Source organism: Primulina eburnea, chromosome 18 (assembly GCF_022965805.1).
Source record: "Primulina eburnea isolate SZY01 chromosome 18, ASM2296580v1, whole genome shotgun sequence".
Classification (NCBI taxonomy): Eukaryota; Viridiplantae; Streptophyta; class Magnoliopsida; order Lamiales; family Gesneriaceae; genus Primulina; species Primulina eburnea.
The window spans coordinates 28,775,668-28,793,762 of record NC_133118.1 but is presented as its reverse complement, the minus strand read 5'-3'; the positions used below and the strand labels follow the sequence as shown (position 1 = coordinate 28,793,762).

Genomic DNA, 18,095 nt, shown 5'->3' with positions numbered 1-18,095 from the left:
TCACATGAAGGAATATGATGAACTTGCAACAAACCAGATATAACATTTTCACGCACAAAGTATACAAATGCGTTACAATATTAGCACTTAGTAATATTTTTCATGGATGATCCAAATAAAAGATCCGTATTACAAAATATGACCTGTGAGAGCGTCGCACACAAATTTTTACTTTACGAGAAAACCAAACTTTTGTGGTTCATTCTATATATTTATTCGGTTTCAAGTGTATGATAGATTCTCAATATATTATAACATGTACAGAGTTCCCTGTTAATAGAATACAAACTAAAAATCAAATAAAATATTTTTATATTCCAAAAAAATCATATTAAATTAATAAAAAAATATCACATATTTTTTAAATTAATATAGTCTGTTTTAGATTGGTTAGATTTGTTTTATTTTTATACAAAACTTGAACCAAAATAATTTTTTCGATTGGATTAATTTTAAAACAAATCTAACTTGTGTTTGACTGAAAACCGATCTAATTCATGCATTTTGGTTTGGTTTAGTTTAACACCTTTGGACGATTTTCTCGTTTTTTTTTTTTTATGATAGAAGCAACTTATTATAGAAAATCATCAGCTAAAATATATCTATATCTATATTATTATATTAAGTATGAGCTCCTAATAATAACCGCTCTATGAAGATACCAATTTTCTTTCCTATTTTACCTTTTTTAATTTTTTATATTTACTATTTACTATTTTAATATAGTTGAGCCTCTAATAATAATCGCTCTATGAGGACACCAACTTTATTTCCTATTTTACCCTTTCTCATTTTTTATATTATATTTTTTCTTAACAAATAATATTATATTCACCGTCATAAGGAAATTGCTCACGTGAAAAATAATATTATTTCTTCTCCAAACTAGCCACCGTGAAAATAAACTCTCTTCTTTATGTTGTAACGTCGTTATGTTGTAATATCATGAATATTTAATATAATAGTCACATGTATTCAGGACACACGCAACGCGTGTGTCACGATTACTAGTTATATTAAATTTGAGGACATGATAATAACTACTTAGAGAGGACATCAACTTTTTTTCCAATTTTACCCTTATATGTTACTAATATTACACTTTTGTTTTTGTTTTTTTAAATTTCAACACACATTTTTTTTTATTTTAATCATTCAAATATCAATTTAGTTCTCCATAATTTAGCAAATTTCACTTTAATCCATCAATAATGATAAAAAATATTGTACACACTTATCGCCTGTGCAGAGTAACTAATAAGGAATCCTTATGGTAATAAAAATTTCACAAAAACTATATTTCATATATTAATTTTATACGAGGGATCTCTTACTCGATGCAAATAAATATATAAAATTTTTAGAAATCTAATTTTAAATGAAAAAAAAAAAGAAATTTGTTGCATCATGCATGTGAAGTTTTTCCGGAAAGATTGCGTGTGAAATTTTATCAAAAATAAAAAGAAATTGACGACAAAAAATGATAAGGAAAGAATTACCTCACAGCGGACCATAGATCTGGTGTCTTGCTTGCTGAAAGGTACGTGAGCAAATCATCCAATAATTTCCAAATCTTGAATTTTAGAGCTATTTCGTGATTGATTGGGTATCTGAAGGTGGATTCTTTGCACGCCTCCTATCGATTTAGTCTTTTGATGAAGGAATCAGGAACTATGACTGAATAATGCGACCTCTAATGTACAGTGTGTTTTTGCTTGATGACCCCCAGCTATCAGAAATGAAGAAGATGATGTATAGTAGATTCAATAATCGTGGGTTTCTTTTGATGTGATGTTTTAGATGGAGCCCAAGTCGAAATGGAAGTTTCAAGGTACAAGGTTTATTTACAACCCCAAAATAAGAAACTTCGTTATTATTATCATCTTGATCATAGGAATAGTTGGTGGATATTTAGTTATGAAAGATCAAATTTTTATGTCTGAGAAAATGAATACATATTTCACTGTTGTATTGGACTGTGGAAGTACCGGCTCAAGAGTAAATGTGTATGAGTGGATGACTGATGATGGGGATGAGGCTTATGGGAAGTTGCCCATTTTGTTAAGAAGTTACCCACAAAATATTAATAAAAGCAATGGTTGTGAGTACCACTGTATGCAAACTGAACCGGGGTTGCATAATTTTGTTGACGATGGATTTAGAGTGAGGGCATCTCTAGAGCCACTGATTAGATATGCAGAGCAAAGGGTACCTTTAAAGAGGCATGTTGTGACGCCTTTAATAGTTTTTGCTACAGCTGGAATGAGGAGATTAACTGTGGATGATGCTGAGCGGGTTTTGCAGAATGTTGAGAATGTTGTGAAAGAGCATGGGTTTTTGTACAGGAAGAGCTGGATTCGGGTCTTGAGTGGGAAGGAGGAGGCATATTTTGGTTGGGTAGCATTGAATTATCAAATGGGGGTACTTAGGAGTTCTTTGACGCCGCACACATTGGGACTTCTTGATATAGGAGGATCCTCATTACAGGTGGTGGCTCAGGTAGATGTTTCTTTGAAAGATGAGCATGAGTTTAGGTCAAAGTTTGGGCCATTTGGATACGATCTTGCAGCATATTCATTACCAGCTTTTGGTTTGAATGAAGCTTTTGATCGAACAATCTTTATGCTTAGTCATACTCAGGCGCTTAGAGAACGTAGTGGTGGTATGTTTGAGGTTAGACATCCGTGTCTTGGTTCTGGTTTCTTTCAAAACCACTCATGTGGTGGTTGCTTTGGGCTTGATCCAAGAAATTCAAGAAACCTGAGCAACCATGTGCGAGACAATGAGTTACATTCTCTGTTACTTGTTGGGGAACCAAATTGGGAGCAGTGTAAAGTGATGGCTAGGTCAGCTGCTATAAATTCCAGCAGTTCAGATTGGTCTCACCAAGTTCATCGTTCAAACTGTATTGGCTTGGCTAATTATGGAGGTCGGTTGAAATTATAACAATCTGATCATACAATTTAGACCTAAAAGTATCTTAATTTACTGAATACCAGATGCATTTTATATTTTTATACACGTTTTTTAGTGTTTTTTGCCCAGTTTACAGTGTTTTGTTTTCTTATGCTGTGAAGAGTTGGGTGCTTGTTTGTCATTGAAGTCTATCTTACATGTGACTGCGAATTACCCGTAAAAAGTTTCCAGTATGATGAAACTAGTCTCGTAGCTTTTGTTTTACTCATTCCTTTACTTCTTTTGGTCATATTTTTTCATGAGCAAGTGAGCAACATGTAGGAGAAGTTTGAAAGTTTGCATTCTTCCCTTTTTTCATAAAATTCTTGTACTGTTAGTAGTCAATGCTATTATACTATTGAACCCGCAAATGTCAGGTTCACTTTGTTGTTCTCTTGTTTTAAGATGTTTCTTTAAAACATCCTACATTGTGAACAATCACATCCATGATGGTCAATTGACAAGTAAAAACTATTTCAGTTACTGGTATTTAACACACCAGTATTGCTTCTTAATATACGTTGTTGATTTTGTAATCTTATGTTTCTCTGGAGCATAAGTTGTTTATATTGAATTGTGTCTGTTAAGATTATGGGCTTGAGTCTAACTCCACCCTAAAAGCTAGCGCTGCCAAATTATGAACACCCATCTTTCAATATCTCATCTGCAGGTAACACGGAGCTTAATCTATCAAAAACATCGTATTCTGTAACACGTTATCATGCAGTATCGGGATTCTTTGCTGTCTCCCATGCACTAAACTTGAGCCCGAGGGCAAACCTGACTATGCTGTGGGAGTTGGGTGACAGGTTATGTTCAAACCTGTCAGCTGACCAGACAAGCATCACCGGACTCGATTGTTTTCGGCTCCCATATTTGGCATCTCTTATGGAAAATGCTCTTTGCCTCAATGGTTTGGAAATAATATTTGGGCCTGGAAATATTTCTTGGACACTAGGTGCATCACTAATCGAGGGAGAATTCTTATGGCTTGGTTCTGATAAATCTCAAAATGGCATTCTTTCTCTGCCAGACCATAAAATGTTATTTTCCCCATTGTTTACATTTCTTTTGCTTTTGCTCCTCCTCCTCGTTGTTTACTGCAGTCAAATTAAATTGCCCATGTTATGTAGGAAGATGGCTGCTTCTCGGACATCATTGCCATCTTACCTATATCCTAAAGGACAACCTGATTGATCAACAGATACACTTGTATTCTTGATTGTAAGAGATTTGGTTTATCCTTCTGTTTTATGTATTTGATATAATCCGAATTCATTTGAAAAGGCGCATGTCAAATATCAATATGCTCGGGTCGTCAGAGAATTTTGTGGTTTGCTCTCCATCAAATGCCTGCTGCTCTTCACTCTAAAATCTATCCATAGATTTTATCATTCTACATCAAATGATATGTATTATCACTGTATTGATTACCAACGGATGATGTAGATGTCTTGGATCTTATATAGAACACACATAAGATTTGGAGTCGTTCTCAAAGCCAAAAGTTTAGGCGGAAGGCAAAACTGAAATTCATAAATTTAGAACTAGCAAGATCTTACTTTTTTATACATACAATGCATAAGGAAATATACATGTATATTGCCAAAGTTTACAGGCAAATTTAAGAGGGGCAGCAGGTGACCAACATTGATAGCCCTCTCAACTTCATCGTCATTTCCAATGGTGGCCATTCTTGCCAAGTAAAACGAGCTTCAGAATTCAGCCACAAGACTGGGTTTGCAACCAGCAGCCTCAGACCCATCGACAACAACCCAAACCTCGTTGACACGACCAATGAACTTGAATGGAGAATTGTACTGCGCAATCGAGTAAGCATACTCACTCTGCACAAAACTTGCGTTTGCCCACGCAGAACTGCTTAAACTCACAGCCAATTTTTCAGCTTCTTTCACAATATTATGATCTCTTGCGAAGCCTGAAAATTTCCTGACAGCAATGCAAGGACTTTTCCAGGAATCAGGTTTCAGGTTCAGTTCAGGGAGGGGAACAGGTGGGGTACCCTGGAATTTCACTGGTAAGTAAAATTTTATATTGTATGCTGATGATTGAAGAGGTCCAGCTCCTGGAACTACGCTTGTTAAGACAGGTACAGTCATTGGAATCCTAGAAAAGTTCAGATTTGCTCCCTCTATGAATTGGAATAATCTGGGAATTCATAAAAGATGGAAACTTTAGCATTTTATCATAAAAATCTTGATCATTTACCTCCATTTTCCTCGAGCAATTACGTCCATAAAGAATGAAGTGCAAAACACGCAATCCAATTAGACTTGAATACAAGAAAAGGGTACCTGTGGAAGCCATCTCTGGTAGCTTTCTCGAACGAGATTTCGTCTGCCGGAGCACTCATCCAGACCGATTCTCTGTAATATCTCACCTCGAAATCTGATTCAGAGTGCATCACTGTGTACTCCGGCGACTCGTACGCTTTTCCTTCGCCCAATTTCGTAATACTACACGATACAGTGAAGATCAACGAAACTGCGACAATCGAAATGCTTGGATTACCCATTTCTTGTATCTGGGTGAAGAATCGAAAACGGAGCAAAAACAAGAAGATGAGTGGGATGGAATCACTGGATGATGCTTTTGAATTCGACGACGGTGGAGGCAACACGCTTTTAACTTCCACTGCGTGCGATTTTAGTTAAAGAATGGTAGGAGACGAAGATGGAACATGAAAAACACGCTTTAGCTTCGTACTAACGACTTTAAGGATGATCTTTGTGTTCACAAAATGAAAACATGTTTTCATTTGCATATTAAATTAAATCAAAATTAATAATTTTATATATATATTTTTTTATTTCCATGTGCATATTCAATTAAATAAAAAATAATAATTTTTTTATATATTTTATTTATTTCCATCCATTTTTTAAATATTAACTTCTTTATTACTTAAGTAATTTACTAGTCAAACATTTCTTTCTATGTTCCTAGCATTTGTAAAATTATAATTTTTCTACAAATTTAATCAGTTTTCTTTATATATTATTAAATATATCTTATATGCATATAATTAACAGTTTATAATACTGATATGATTATTGTGATTATCAAGAAACGTTTTTACTTTATTTAATTAAGAAAAACATAAATAACAAAGTACTAATTATTTATATACAATTTTTATGTCATTTCAACACTGAAAAAATTGAAGATATTATCGACAACTAAGAAACATATGTCGACATAAACATAATCAAGAAAGAACCATTCTTGTTGTATTTTGGAAAACAGTTTTCCGCATTAGCATTTGCCAATTTTTCGAAGAATATGTCTTTGTGACACAGTTGCATGAATCTATTTATGTGAGACGAATAACTCAATCCATATTTAAAATGAAACATTGAACTTTAAACATAAAATGTAATATTATTTCATCATTAAAGTTGAGTTGGATATCTGTCTGATAAAATTATACCGTGAGACAGTCTCATACAAATTTTTCTGTTTTTCGAAATGCATCTTTGACTCTGCTTAAATACCCAGATTCCTGGTTTCGGTTTGAATGATAAAGACTTTAAATTCATGTAATTTTGTTGATCAATCCAAATAAATGCATATTGACTTTTAAAATGCACATAATAAGAGCTGCAGAAAATTTTCCCAGATTAAATGAAGATAGGAAGTACAAAAACTTGTAAATGCCAAGTTACACTTTGCATTTACAACCTCATTGGTTGTAAGATCGTGATGTCTTGTAAGAATGCACGAGAAACTGATTACATTCTTGTTTTTTTTAAGCGAAGAAATGTTTCAAAGAATGTTACAGAATCTCAAGAAAGAGGCTTGCTTTTGGATGGAGCCCAGAATCCTTGAGTGTCATTCCCATTTGGTCAGCACCATAAACTTTTCTAGGGAAGTTTGATATTAGCCTGTAGTTTGCAACTCCTTCTAGGCCTAGTGAGTCGATGTACCGATAAATGGCTTTGATCTTGTCTGTACAGAGGAAACTATGCTCCCTCCTCTCTCCATTCGGAAACCGGATTAAAATCTGTCCAGGCATCAGCGTTTTTTTAGTCATTCTTGTAAACGAAATGCTCATGAAGATGTAAAGAACAAATCTCAAATACCTTAGTCGGTTCAGAGTTTTTTGTTTTACTGGTTTTCGGTTTATAAGAAGCTTCTGCCTTGGTTGAAGATGATTTTAGCGTAGTTGGCAGTTTGCTTGTTGCGGAGCTATGATTGGAATTCTCTTGTTTTGGAACACTGTTTTCTGAAGATGTAGGATTCTTCATCATTGATTTCTCCTGGTATAAGGGAAACATAGTAGATTATCAGTTTCTTTTTCCTTAAATGGTCTAATCTATGGTCCATGAGTTAAAAATGGAAGACAGTGGTACTAATCCCACATTAATCATGCTAGAAACTGTGAAGTTATTCTTAACTTGAGATACTTTCACATCTAATGAATTAGCCTTGCTAAGTTTAAGCGTGCTGCGACGGGGGTTCGATGTTGCCCTCAACCCACATTTTGGCTAGGCAATAGAATGTCATTCCCATTATTTTCAAGGTCAGACTCACAAAATCGTATGAGGGGAAGGTTTAATGATTTTAGAAGACATAACATGAAGTTTGGAAAAAGCAGATAGCCCCTTCATTAGCAATCTAAAAATTATTTGAATTTGAAAAGAATCATGTACTCTATCTATCTGAAGAGATGCAAGATAAGCAGCATCTTGCTCTTCTCTCAATCGGCGATTCGAATTTGCCTTCTCTTGCTGTTTAGCCCTGCCACTCCCGAATGCTAATCCTTGTTCTTCCAACGTCCTCTGTAAAATTTCCACCAATTCACCTGGGGAGACTGGTCCTTCCATCTGTACAAAAGAAGCAAAACTAGTGACCAAACTTTCAAGTCCCTAGCACAGTTTATAAAGTACATTTTGTTGAGTAAATTCTCTCGGAAATCTTCTTAATCGAACTCACCTGTTGCAGAACCGCTAAATTATCACCAGAAGCCGGAGCAACCACAGCGCAAAATGGAAAGCTAGCAGCCCTTAAAGCAGCAGCCATATGCATGCCCTCTCCTCCACCAGCAAGTGCGCCCCAGCTAACAAAGTTTGCATCAAGAAACTGTACTGTCACCTCTGAACAAAGTGTCTCTCTGCAGAAAGAGGGAGTGAAAGGATGGTCTGGGGAATGAATATACATGAACAAGAACTTATGCTCTTCTTGAGCAATCTTTAAAGCATTCGCAAACCGGCAAGCGTAGAAAAAGGGATGAGTATTTCCATATTGCTGCTCGAATCTTGCAAGGAAAGCCCATTCTTCTTGGACCATTTGAGGTTGCTGAGGAGGATAGTGAAGCGGATAGTTCGGATGGACATTATGCTGATGATTCTGGCTATGTCTATCTCCTATACAGATTAAGTCTATTCCTTGATTCACGGCCCGTGAAAAACCACCTAATATGCTCCGGGGAAGGCTAACCATTCTACGTACAATGTGTTGGCACTTTAAATTTCATAACCACAACAAGATCTTTAAACATTCATGTCAAATTATCAGAAATAAATACTATAAAACATACCGGAATCCATAATAAATAAATTGTCTTGGATGAAGCCTTCCACAACCAAATCTCCTTAATTCTTCAATAGATCAACAAGTTTCTCACTTTTGATTCCTATTAGAATTTCCTTAGTCCTCTCTTGAAAATGGGGAAGGAAGAATAACTACATGTATTTATATAGATTTGGTTTGGGGACTACAACCATTCAATGTGTCCCTTCAATGAGGGGCACCCTTTCATTAGAATCCCATCAATCCTAATATTATATGATTTCTACACATTAAATTCCATACTTTAAATATATAATTGAGTAGACTTTATAAATCACTTATTAGACTCAAAATTAATTAGATAGTATATATAATATAATTGTTATTTAAATATGTAAGCTCATTGTAGAAAATAATATTTCTAACAATCTCCCACTTGGGCTTCATATGTTTCTTGATCAATTATATTATATGGACTTTAATGCGCAAAATTAACTATCCAATTTTCTTAGCAACAATCTGGTCCATCTAATATATCAGAATGGAATCAAAGCGATCTTTGTTACATTAATTCGTAACTAGATCCATCAATGGTCACCTTACTGATATATTCAATGACATAGATCAAGTATGGATGTGTAGCATGGAAATTACATGCAATGTGATCAACATGCCTAATTCCAACTAGTCCAAAATTATTCTTTAATGAGATCAAATAAATCATAAGTAACATTCAGAGTTTAAGAATTTGAACCAAATAATTTATTCTTCAGAACACAAACATAAAAATGTATATATGTACCAAAGAACATCAAAATACAAACTCCCACTAAACATGTACATCATCAAATAGTACAACACCCATATGAGCAGTATGCTCGTGAAAGACCTTAGGTGGTAATCCTTTGGTAAGCGGATCCGCGATCATAAAGTTTGTCCCAATATGTTCTATAGTAATTTGACGACTCTGAACTCTTTCTTTAACAACAAGAAACTTGATGTCTATATGCTTCGATTTCGAAGAACTTCTGTTGTTATTGGAATAAAGTACTGCCGAATTATTGTCACAGTATATCTTTAACGGTCTTTCAATGTTATCCACAACACGCAGCCCAGTGACAAAATTTCTCAACCATATCCCATGATTAGATGCCTCGTAACAAGCAACAAACTCTGCCGCCATAGTGGATGAAGCTACGAGTGTCTGCTTAGCACTTTTCCATGAAATAGCCCCTCCGGCTAACAAGTAAATATAGCCTGAAGTGGATCTTTTACTATCTTGGCATCCAGCAAAATCAGAATCAGAATACCCAATGATCTCTAAATTATCTGATTTCCGATAAGTGAGCATGTGATCTTTTGTTCTTTGCAAATAACGCATAACTCGTTTGGCTGCTTTCCAGTGATCCATCCCTGGATTACATAAATATCTGCCTAGCATTCCCACAATGAACGCAATATCTGGACGCGTACATACTTGGGCATACATCAAACTTCCTACAATTGATGCATAAGGAATTTTCTGCATATCCTTTTGTTCCAACTCATTTCTGGGGCATTGACTCAAACTAAATTTATCCCCTTTAGCAACAGGGGTGTCTCCTAGAGAACATGCTTTCATGCCGAATCTATCAAGAATTCTTTCGATATAGCTCTTTTGTGATAACCCAAGAATGCATCGATGGCGATCTCGATGTATTTGTATACCTAATACAAAAGAGGCGTCCCCAAGATCTTTCATCTCAAAATTCTTGGTCAGATATCTCTTGGTTTCGTGCAATAAGCCTATATCATTACTAGCAAGTATGATATCATCGACATATAATACCAGAAATATGTATTTACTCCCACTGAACTTATGATATACACAATCATCAACTTTGTTTACCTCAAAACCGAATGAGATAATTACTTGATGGAATTTGTGATACCATTGACGAGAAGCTTGTTTGAGACCATAGATGGATTTCTTTAGTTTGCAAACCATTTTCTTTGGGTCGCCTGATACAAAGTTTTCTGGTTGCGTCATGTATATCGTTTCATCAAGGTTACCATTAAGAAACGCAGTCTTAACATCCATCTGATGTAACTCTAAGTCAAAATGAGCTACAAGTGCCATTATGATTCTAAAAGAGTCTTTCGTTGAAACAGGAGAGAAAGTCTCTTTATAATCGATGCCTTCTTTTTGAGTGAACCCCTTGGCAACTAGACGTGCCTTATATTTCTCGATATTGCCTTTTGAATTCCTTTTGGTTTTAAATATCCATTTACAACCAATAGGTTTGACACCTTCAGGCAATTCAACGAGATCCCAAACGTCATTTTCCATCATGGATTTCATCTCATCATTCATTGCATCTATCCACTTTTGAGAATTGGGACTTTGTTTGGCTTGATGAAAGTTGATTGGATCTTCCACCATGCCTATATCATTTTCATTTTCTTGGAGAAAAACAAAATAGTCATCCGAAATTGCAGTTCTCCTTTCTCTAGTGGATCTTCGTAATGGCATATTTTCTTCAGATTGTTGAGTTTGCACTACAGAAGTTGTTTCTATATTTTGTGGTTTTTCTATATTGCCTTGATTATCCGAATTTGCATTTTGAATAACGTCTTGACCATTATCAATTGCAATAAAAGGAATATTAACAAATTCCTCTTCAAAGGCAATATTTCTAACTTTATCTCCCTCCACAAACTCAACTTCCTCAAGAAATCTTGCATTTCCTGTCTCAAAAATATTCTTAGTAGTAGGAACATAAAATTTAAAACCCCTTGAGCACTCAGAGTAACCAACAAAGTAGCAACTTACAGTTCTAGAGTCCAGTTTCTTTTCATGAGGCTTGTAAGGTCTTGCCTCTGCTGGACAACCCCAAATATGAAGATGCTTAATACTTGGCTTTTTGCCTGTCCATAGTTCATAAGGGGTTTTCGCAACTGCTTTGCTAGGAACTCGATTGAGGATATAAACTGCAGTTTTCAAAGCTTCTCCCCAGAGAGATTCTGGCAAAGAAGAATGACTAATCATACTTCTAACCATATCCTTAAGCGTTCTATTTCGTCTTTCAGCAACACCATTCATGCTGGGTTTGCCCGGCATTGTGTATTGCGGGACGATACCGCATTCCTCTAGGTATTTTGCGAAAGGTCCTTGACGTTGTTCACCAGATCCATCATATCTGCCATAGTATTCTCCACCACGGTCAGATTTGACGGCTTTAATTTTCTTGCCAAGTTGATTTTCAACTTCAGCTTTGAAAATCTTAAATACGTCTAATGCTTGAGACTTCTCATGGATTAAATATAGGTACCCATATCTTGAATAATCGTCTATGAACGTAATAAAATATTGTTGGCCATTCCACGAAGCTGTAGGAAATGGTCCACAAATATCAGTATGAATTAGTTCTAAGACATCCAAGCATCTGTTTGCACCTAATTTTCTTGTGTTTGTCTGTTTCCCCTTTATACACTCAATACAAATTTGAAAATTTGTAAAATCAAGGGGATCAAGGATTCCATCCGACACAAGTCTTTGAATTCTTTCTTTAGAAATATGACCCAAACGCTTATGCCATAGTGTGACGGAATCTTTATCAATTAATTTTCGTTTTGTACCATGTGAACTTGTTTGCAAGGTTTCATTAAATGAGACAATAGTATCCAATAAATATAAGTTGTCATGTAAAGATAAAGAACCAGTACCAATGAGATTTGAATTATGAAAAAGACTAAATTTATTATTTCCAAATGAACAAGAGTAACCAAATTTGTCCAAAAGAGAAATTGAAATTAAATTCCGTCTAAAAGACGGTACAACATAAGTCTCTTCCAAATTCAAATAATGACTTGTCTTTAATAACAACCTAAAAGTTCCTATAGCCTCTACTGCCGCTGTTTCACCATTGCCCACATAGATGAATCTTTCAGCATCATTTGGCCGTCGGCTCCACAGGCAACCCTGCATAGACACACTTATGTGAGTAGTAGCACCAGAATCTATCCACCAAGTGTGTTTAGGTACAGAACTCAAATTAGCTTCAGAACATACTAAATTGAGAAGCGAACCTTTCTTGATACGCCAGTTGGCATACTTGGGACAATCTTTCTTTAAGTGATCAACTTTGCGGCAAAAGAAACATCTAATTTCTGTATTCTGTTTCTTTTGCTTCTTGTTGTTTGATGTCCCAACTGCAGCTTCTTTTCCTCTTTTTCTTTTCTTGTCCTTAAAGGCAGTTGCTAAATTTGCACTTTCGATTCTTTCTCGCTTTATTCTCTCTTCTTCTTGCACACAGTGAGATATGAGCTCATTAAGAGTCCATTTATCCTTTTGAGTATTATAACTCACCTTAAAATGACTGTATTGCATAGGGAGAGAAATCAAAACTAAATGCACCAACAAATCATCGGATAATTGTAGCTTCAGTGCCTTTAGTTTGGAAGCGATATGAGACATCTCCATTATGTACTCTCTTATGTTCCCTTTTCCTTTATATTTCATGGACACAAGATTAGCCAAAAGAGTACTTGTCTCGGCCTTTTCATTCTTTGCAAAACGTTGTTCTATTTCCTCTAAGAACTTAGTAGCAACTTTCTCCTCGGACATAGAGCCCCGAAAGGTTTCAGGAATAGAGCGTTTCATGATCATAAGACTCATGCGATTAGAACGATCCCATTTATCCATGTTCGCCTTTTCATCGGCAGAACCCCCTTCAGTAAGAGGTACAGGTCGTTCCTCCCGAAGCGCAAAGTCCAAGTCCATACAACCCAAAACAATCATGACATTCTCTTTCCAATTCTTGAAGTTTGTGCCATTAAGCACAGGAACGGAATTGATACTAGCAGATATAGTAGAAGCAGAAGTATTGACTGAACAAATAAAACATAAAATATCATGCTCGCAATTCATAATCACATCATAATTATAAAATAAATAAATAAACACACATATGATATGATTAAATACTCCACATAATGGTGGGCCCGAAAACAAGATACCTAACACAACATTGACATTTAATCTTTGGAAAAAATATCAATTGCAAATGGTACTCTTGACATGGTAATCAAATACTTAATTAATTAAATTTACTCAAATAGTAAGTCTTTCTTTGGACCGACTTAATATTTATAATGTAAAATAATTTAAAAATTACCGTACACTAATTAACATGTCTATTATTTGACCAAATAATAATCTTCCTTTGGGCCGATCATATTTTCATAAATAGTAGACACACATTATAATATTTCAAAATAAATAAATCTACATTATAGAGGTTACTTTGGCAACATATAATTTCAATCAATTTATATTAAAATATTATAACAAAATAATCCATAAGATTGGATATTAAATGAATTGAATTTGTCATATAGATTAAAAAAACAATAATCCAATTCATATAATAATTATGATTAAAAAGAAATAAATCATTTTATGATTAATTAATTAATCAATCAAACTAGTAATTAATTAATTAATATTTATTTGATTTTTATACCTTAACCGTTATCCCTCACCCACTATGACCACCATCGCCGCCCCATACCGGCCAAATTTGAACTTTCTAATTTCGAATTCTAAGCGTTAAACTTAAAAATCCAAATTCAAGAGTATATATCTTGTAAAACTTGGATTTAAGCGCAATTGCTTAAAAAATCCGAAACTAAAAGATAACTCTCGAATTTAATTCTAAAGTTCGAATTTAAGCGTATAAGCTTAGAAAATCCAAACTCAAGAGTTTATATCTTGTAAATTTGGATTTTAAGCGCTAAGGCTTAAAATTCGCATGTAGAAATAAATTTAAGAGTAACAATAATTGATGTGAAAATGCAAATGAAAATAATCATTTATAAAGCATGAAAAGCCTTTAATAAAAATATGACTCCATGAAATGATGCAACTTTCACTTGGCCACAACTAATGAAATGGTGCAACCATTGGTGATGGATGAGCGGTTGGAATAATATGCATGAAACAAGATATGTTTAGCAATTATTAATCCATACTCAAATCAAATTAAAAAAAAACTTACGGTATAAACAAGTTGGCAAGGAATTCTCGCAACAGTAATCAAATTTCAAATGATGCACGGAATCCATCACAAGGCCATATATATACACAGCATTAATAAGACACAGTACATAAATTGCATATGTGCTAACCCACTGTACGTGAACCGTAAATTGGCAAGGAAAGTAGAAACAAACAAATGCACATAGAAGGCTGCTATCCGAAAAAAAAAAAAAATTTCAATAATATGCCATGAATGATGGCTCTGATACCACTTGTTGGCACTTTAAATTTCATAACCACAACAAGATCTTTAAACATTCATGTCAAATTATCAGAAATAAATACTATAAAACATACCGGAATCCATAATAAATAAATTGTCTTGGATGAAGCCTTCCACAACCAAATCTCCTTAATTCTTCAATAGATCAACAAGTTTCTCACTTTTGATTCCTATTAGAATTTCCTTAGTCCTCTCTTGAAAATGGGGAAGGAAGAATAACTACATGTATTTATATAGATTTGGTTTGGGGACTACAACCATTCAATGTGTCCCTTCAATGAGGGGCACCCTTTCATTAGAATCCCATCAATCCTAATATTATATGATTTCTACACATTAAATTCCATACTTTAAATATATAATTGAGTAGACTTTATAAATCACTTATTAGACTCAAAATTAATTAGATAGTATATATAATATAATTGTTATTTAAATATGTAAGCTCATTGTAGAAAATAATATTTCTAACACAATGCTGTTCAATGACGCGTCCCCGAGTGATCTTGCAGCTTCCCCCATTGTCGATGGCACGTTCTTGGAAAAAAACTGCGGATGTTACTGGTTTCTAATGAGAACAGATTGTCTGGTTTCTTCAAGGAAGGAATCCTATGATCATGTAATGAAACAAATGTGGAAGAGGAATTGCATTGTCAAAAAGTATGCTACATGAGATGTCTTAATCAACTTTATAATGAATTCTTTTCCTTTATCAAAGTTTTATTCAAAGCAAGGAGAGAATGTCGCACAAGAGTTCAGACTTCAGAGGAAATACTCTCTTTCTTTTCTAGTAAAGTTCAAATTAGAAGTAGAATTTGCTTTAGACCATGTCATTTGTAATATGAGATTTGAGAATATAAAACATAGCCTCAGTGGGCAAGGGAATTGATATAGAAATTCAAAAATGACTTTTTTTAAGGACGTTTGTATTTTTTTTAATAACGTATGTTTGCGTTTTTGCGACATTAGTAATGTGTCGTCAAATTTCGTATTGGTATGTTATCTTTATTATTATTATTGGTAATTTTAGTCATTTGTTCGACGTAGCGCTGATGTTTGCAGTGTCGCACACAGATATCACCACTCCTGATGAAAAATATCGAAAAATTTAAAAAAATTGAATCATTAAAGACTAAGACTCAAATTTGATAACATATTATACAGGTCAATCACCCAAATGCCCCTTATTTAGTAACTTAATTACTTGCTAATGAGTGACACCAGAATACAATATTGAGAGTGGACCTGTTTCTGTGCATTAAATCAAGTGAACTAAAGTCTGATTTATACTAATTACATCAGGAAATCACTTCTTGCTCACGATTGGTTATAGTGGTTATCATAATAGAGATTTCCGTTTCTTCAAAGACAAGGATTCAATTAGTCTTTTTCATGATTTTTTACATGGACCAATGGCTAGAAATATGTTCAACTATGATCAGTAATTATTACATCATTCCATTGCCTTCTCTTCAAAGTTAAGGATTCAATGTGTCTTTTTCATGATTTATTGCATGGACTAGTTGCTAGAAACATGCAAAACTCAGCACATCTTTCAGCATATTATATGTTGAAGAACAACACACTGCACAATTTCAGGATTCAACTTGTTATTGTTTCAGCAACATCATGCTGATTGTCTTGCTATTCCACATTGTTCTATCCCTTCATGCTAATGTCGCCTTTTCGTCTCGTTGCACTACCAAGACGGCCTCGAAAACCTTCGAAAGATGCATCACGCTTCCTACTCAACAAGCTTCCCTGGCTTGGTCATTCCACCCCCACAATGCAACTCTTGATCTAGCCTTCTTTGGCACCTTCATTTCGCCCTCCGGGTGGGTCGGATGGGGCATCAATCCGATCTCCCCCGAGATGACCGGAACGCGAGCCTTGATCACGTTCCCAGATCCCAACTCAGGCCAGATTGTCCTGCTACCATATATCCTGGATCCAACAGTCAAGCTACAAAAAAACGCCCTCCTATCCCGACCTCTAGACATCCATGTCCTCTCTTCTTCTGTCACTCTGTATGGTGGCCGTATGGCCACCATATATGACGGCGCCACCATCCAAATCTATACCACATTAAAGGTCCCAACAAACAAAACCAAAATCCATTTCGTTTGGAACCGCGGCCTATACGTGCAAGGCTACTCCCCAACGATCCATCCAACTACATTAAACGATCTTTCTTCCATCATAACAATAGATGTCCTTTCAGGCACATCAGCCAAGTCAAGTACCGATCCTAGAACACTCAAAATAGTGCATGGGATCCTCAATGCCATTTCTTGGGGGATTCTGCTTCCCATAGGGGTGGTCACGGCCCGATATCTAAGGCACATACAAGCCATAGGACCTACATGGTTCTATGCTCATGCAGGGATACAAATCCTGGCTGTTTTCTTAGGAACGGTGGGATTCTCCATTGGGATCAAACTAGGGGAACTATCACCAGGCCGAGTTTTTGGGCTGCATCGGAAACTCGCGTTCGCGGCTTTTTGTTTAGGGTGGTTGCAAACTCTTGCACTTTTGTTCAGGCCTAAAACTACACACAAATTTAGAAAGTATTGGAAATCCTATCACCATTTTGTTGGATATGCTTGTGTTTTGTTAGGTGTTATTAATGTTTTCCAAGGATTCGAAATCATGGGAGAGGACACATCTTATGCTAAATTAGCGTATTGTTTGTTGCTTTCGACGCTACTAGGCGTTTGCATTGCATTGGAAGTGAATTCTTGGGTGATTTTTTGTCGGAAATCCAAGGAAGAAAAGCTAAGGAGAGAAGGGATATTTGGAGATATTTATGATAAGGGAAGTGGCTCCATCACTCGTGGCTAAGATCAGAGTAGTCCTTTTTCTCTTATTCAAATTTAAAGTGTTTTTTGATATGAAAATGCAACAATTGTGATATTGTTAAATTATAAAGTGGTTAAATATCACAATTAAATTTTGGTAATATAACCAAATTCCAATTGAAATGAGTTTTTAGGATAAGTCAATGTAATTTAAAGGAATCAATGAAAGGACATCAATTCAAATCCTGGATTTTCGAATCGAGGGAGATCGAGAATTCTCACTTTTTCTCAGATTTATGGACTCAATTCAATTCAATGGGGGTCTTTCATTACATTTTTTCCACCAAAAACGTTCAAATTTAAGTTTTAGTCGGCTATCTTTTTTTTTGCCATTTTAATCTTTTCCATGATGTGGCAATAATGTAGTGTGATGTCGCGGTGACGTGTGTAGTGACACATCAATATTCCTGATGAAAAACGACTAAAATTTTAAAAAATCGGAAGATAC

At 35.1% G+C, this 18,095-nt stretch overlaps 4 protein-coding genes across 5 annotated transcripts; 2 read left to right on the top strand and 2 right to left on the bottom strand.

The window, feature by feature from the left end:
• Nucleotides 1-1,398: 1,398 nt before the first annotated feature.
• Nucleotides 1,399-5,093, top strand: LOC140819873 (probable apyrase 7). 2 transcript variants are annotated; one of them, XM_073180125.1, is made up of 4 exons: nt 1,403-1,540; nt 1,705-2,929; nt 3,626-4,787; nt 4,933-5,093. In XM_073180125.1, the coding sequence occupies exons 2-3, from the start codon at nt 1,801-1,803 to the stop codon at nt 4,150-4,152; spliced, it is 1,656 nt and encodes a 551-aa protein (XP_073036226.1). In that variant the 5' UTR covers nt 1,403-1,540; nt 1,705-1,800; the 3' UTR covers nt 4,153-4,787; nt 4,933-5,093. The 2 variants fall into 2 exon arrangements, with proteins under 2 accessions (XP_073036225.1, XP_073036226.1); XM_073180124.1 differs by having other exon boundaries at nt 1,399-2,929.
• On the bottom strand, nt 4,483-5,702 carry LOC140819876 (uncharacterized). The gene is made up of 2 exons (XM_073180127.1): nt 5,271-5,702; nt 4,483-5,124 (listed from the first exon to the last, which is right to left on the bottom strand). The coding sequence occupies exons 1-2, from the start codon at nt 5,489-5,491 to the stop codon at nt 4,671-4,673; spliced, it is 675 nt and encodes a 224-aa protein (XP_073036228.1). The 5' UTR covers nt 5,492-5,702; the 3' UTR covers nt 4,483-4,670.
• Nucleotides 5,703-6,649: 947 nt separating this feature from the next.
• Nucleotides 6,650-8,459, bottom strand: LOC140819874 (plant UBX domain-containing protein 10-like). The gene is made up of 4 exons (XM_073180126.1): nt 7,912-8,459; nt 7,629-7,802; nt 7,059-7,235; nt 6,650-6,979 (listed from the first exon to the last, which is right to left on the bottom strand). The coding sequence occupies exons 1-4, from the start codon at nt 8,416-8,418 to the stop codon at nt 6,752-6,754; spliced, it is 1,086 nt and encodes a 361-aa protein (XP_073036227.1). The 5' UTR covers nt 8,419-8,459; the 3' UTR covers nt 6,650-6,751.
• Nucleotides 8,460-16,256: 7,797 nt separating this feature from the next.
• LOC140819596 (cytochrome b561 and DOMON domain-containing protein At2g04850) lies at nt 16,257-17,840 on the top strand. Its single transcript, XM_073179753.1, has one exon. The coding sequence runs from the start codon at nt 16,419-16,421 to the stop codon at nt 17,628-17,630; it is 1,212 nt and encodes a 403-aa protein (XP_073035854.1). The 5' UTR covers nt 16,257-16,418; the 3' UTR covers nt 17,631-17,840.
• The last annotated feature ends 255 nt before the right edge of the window (nt 17,841-18,095 follow it).

What these genes read in the sequence shown, in the direction of transcription:
- LOC140819873 (XM_073180124.1), top strand. Translation starts at nt 1,801, where the DNA reads ATGGAGCCCAAGTCGAAATGGAAGTTTCAAGGTACAAGGTTTATTTAC. An exon ending in TGGCTTGGCTAATTATGGAG is followed by an intron (nt 2,930 to 3,625) that starts GTCGGTTGAAAT and finishes TCTCATCTGCAG; the next exon opens with GTAACACGGAGCTTAATCTA.
- LOC140819876 (XM_073180127.1), bottom strand. Translation starts at nt 5,491, where the DNA reads ATGGGTAATCCAAGCATTTCGATTGTCGCAGTTTCGTTGATCTTCACT. An exon ending in ACCAGAGATGGCTTCCACAG is followed by an intron (nt 5,125 to 5,270) that starts GTACCCTTTTCT and finishes ATGAATTCCCAG; the next exon opens with ATTATTCCAATTCATAGAGG.
- LOC140819874 (XM_073180126.1), bottom strand. Translation starts at nt 8,418, where the DNA reads ATGGTTAGCCTTCCCCGGAGCATATTAGGTGGTTTTTCACGGGCCGTG. An exon ending in CATCTCTTCAGATAGATAGA is followed by an intron (nt 7,236 to 7,628) that starts GTACATGATTCT and finishes CCCTTATACCAG; the next exon opens with GAGAAATCAATGATGAAGAA. An exon ending in AAAACTCTGAACCGACTAAG is followed by an intron (nt 6,980 to 7,058) that starts GTATTTGAGATT and finishes ATGCCTGGACAG; the next exon opens with ATTTTAATCCGGTTTCCGAA.
- LOC140819596 (XM_073179753.1), top strand. Translation starts at nt 16,419, where the DNA reads ATGCTGATTGTCTTGCTATTCCACATTGTTCTATCCCTTCATGCTAAT.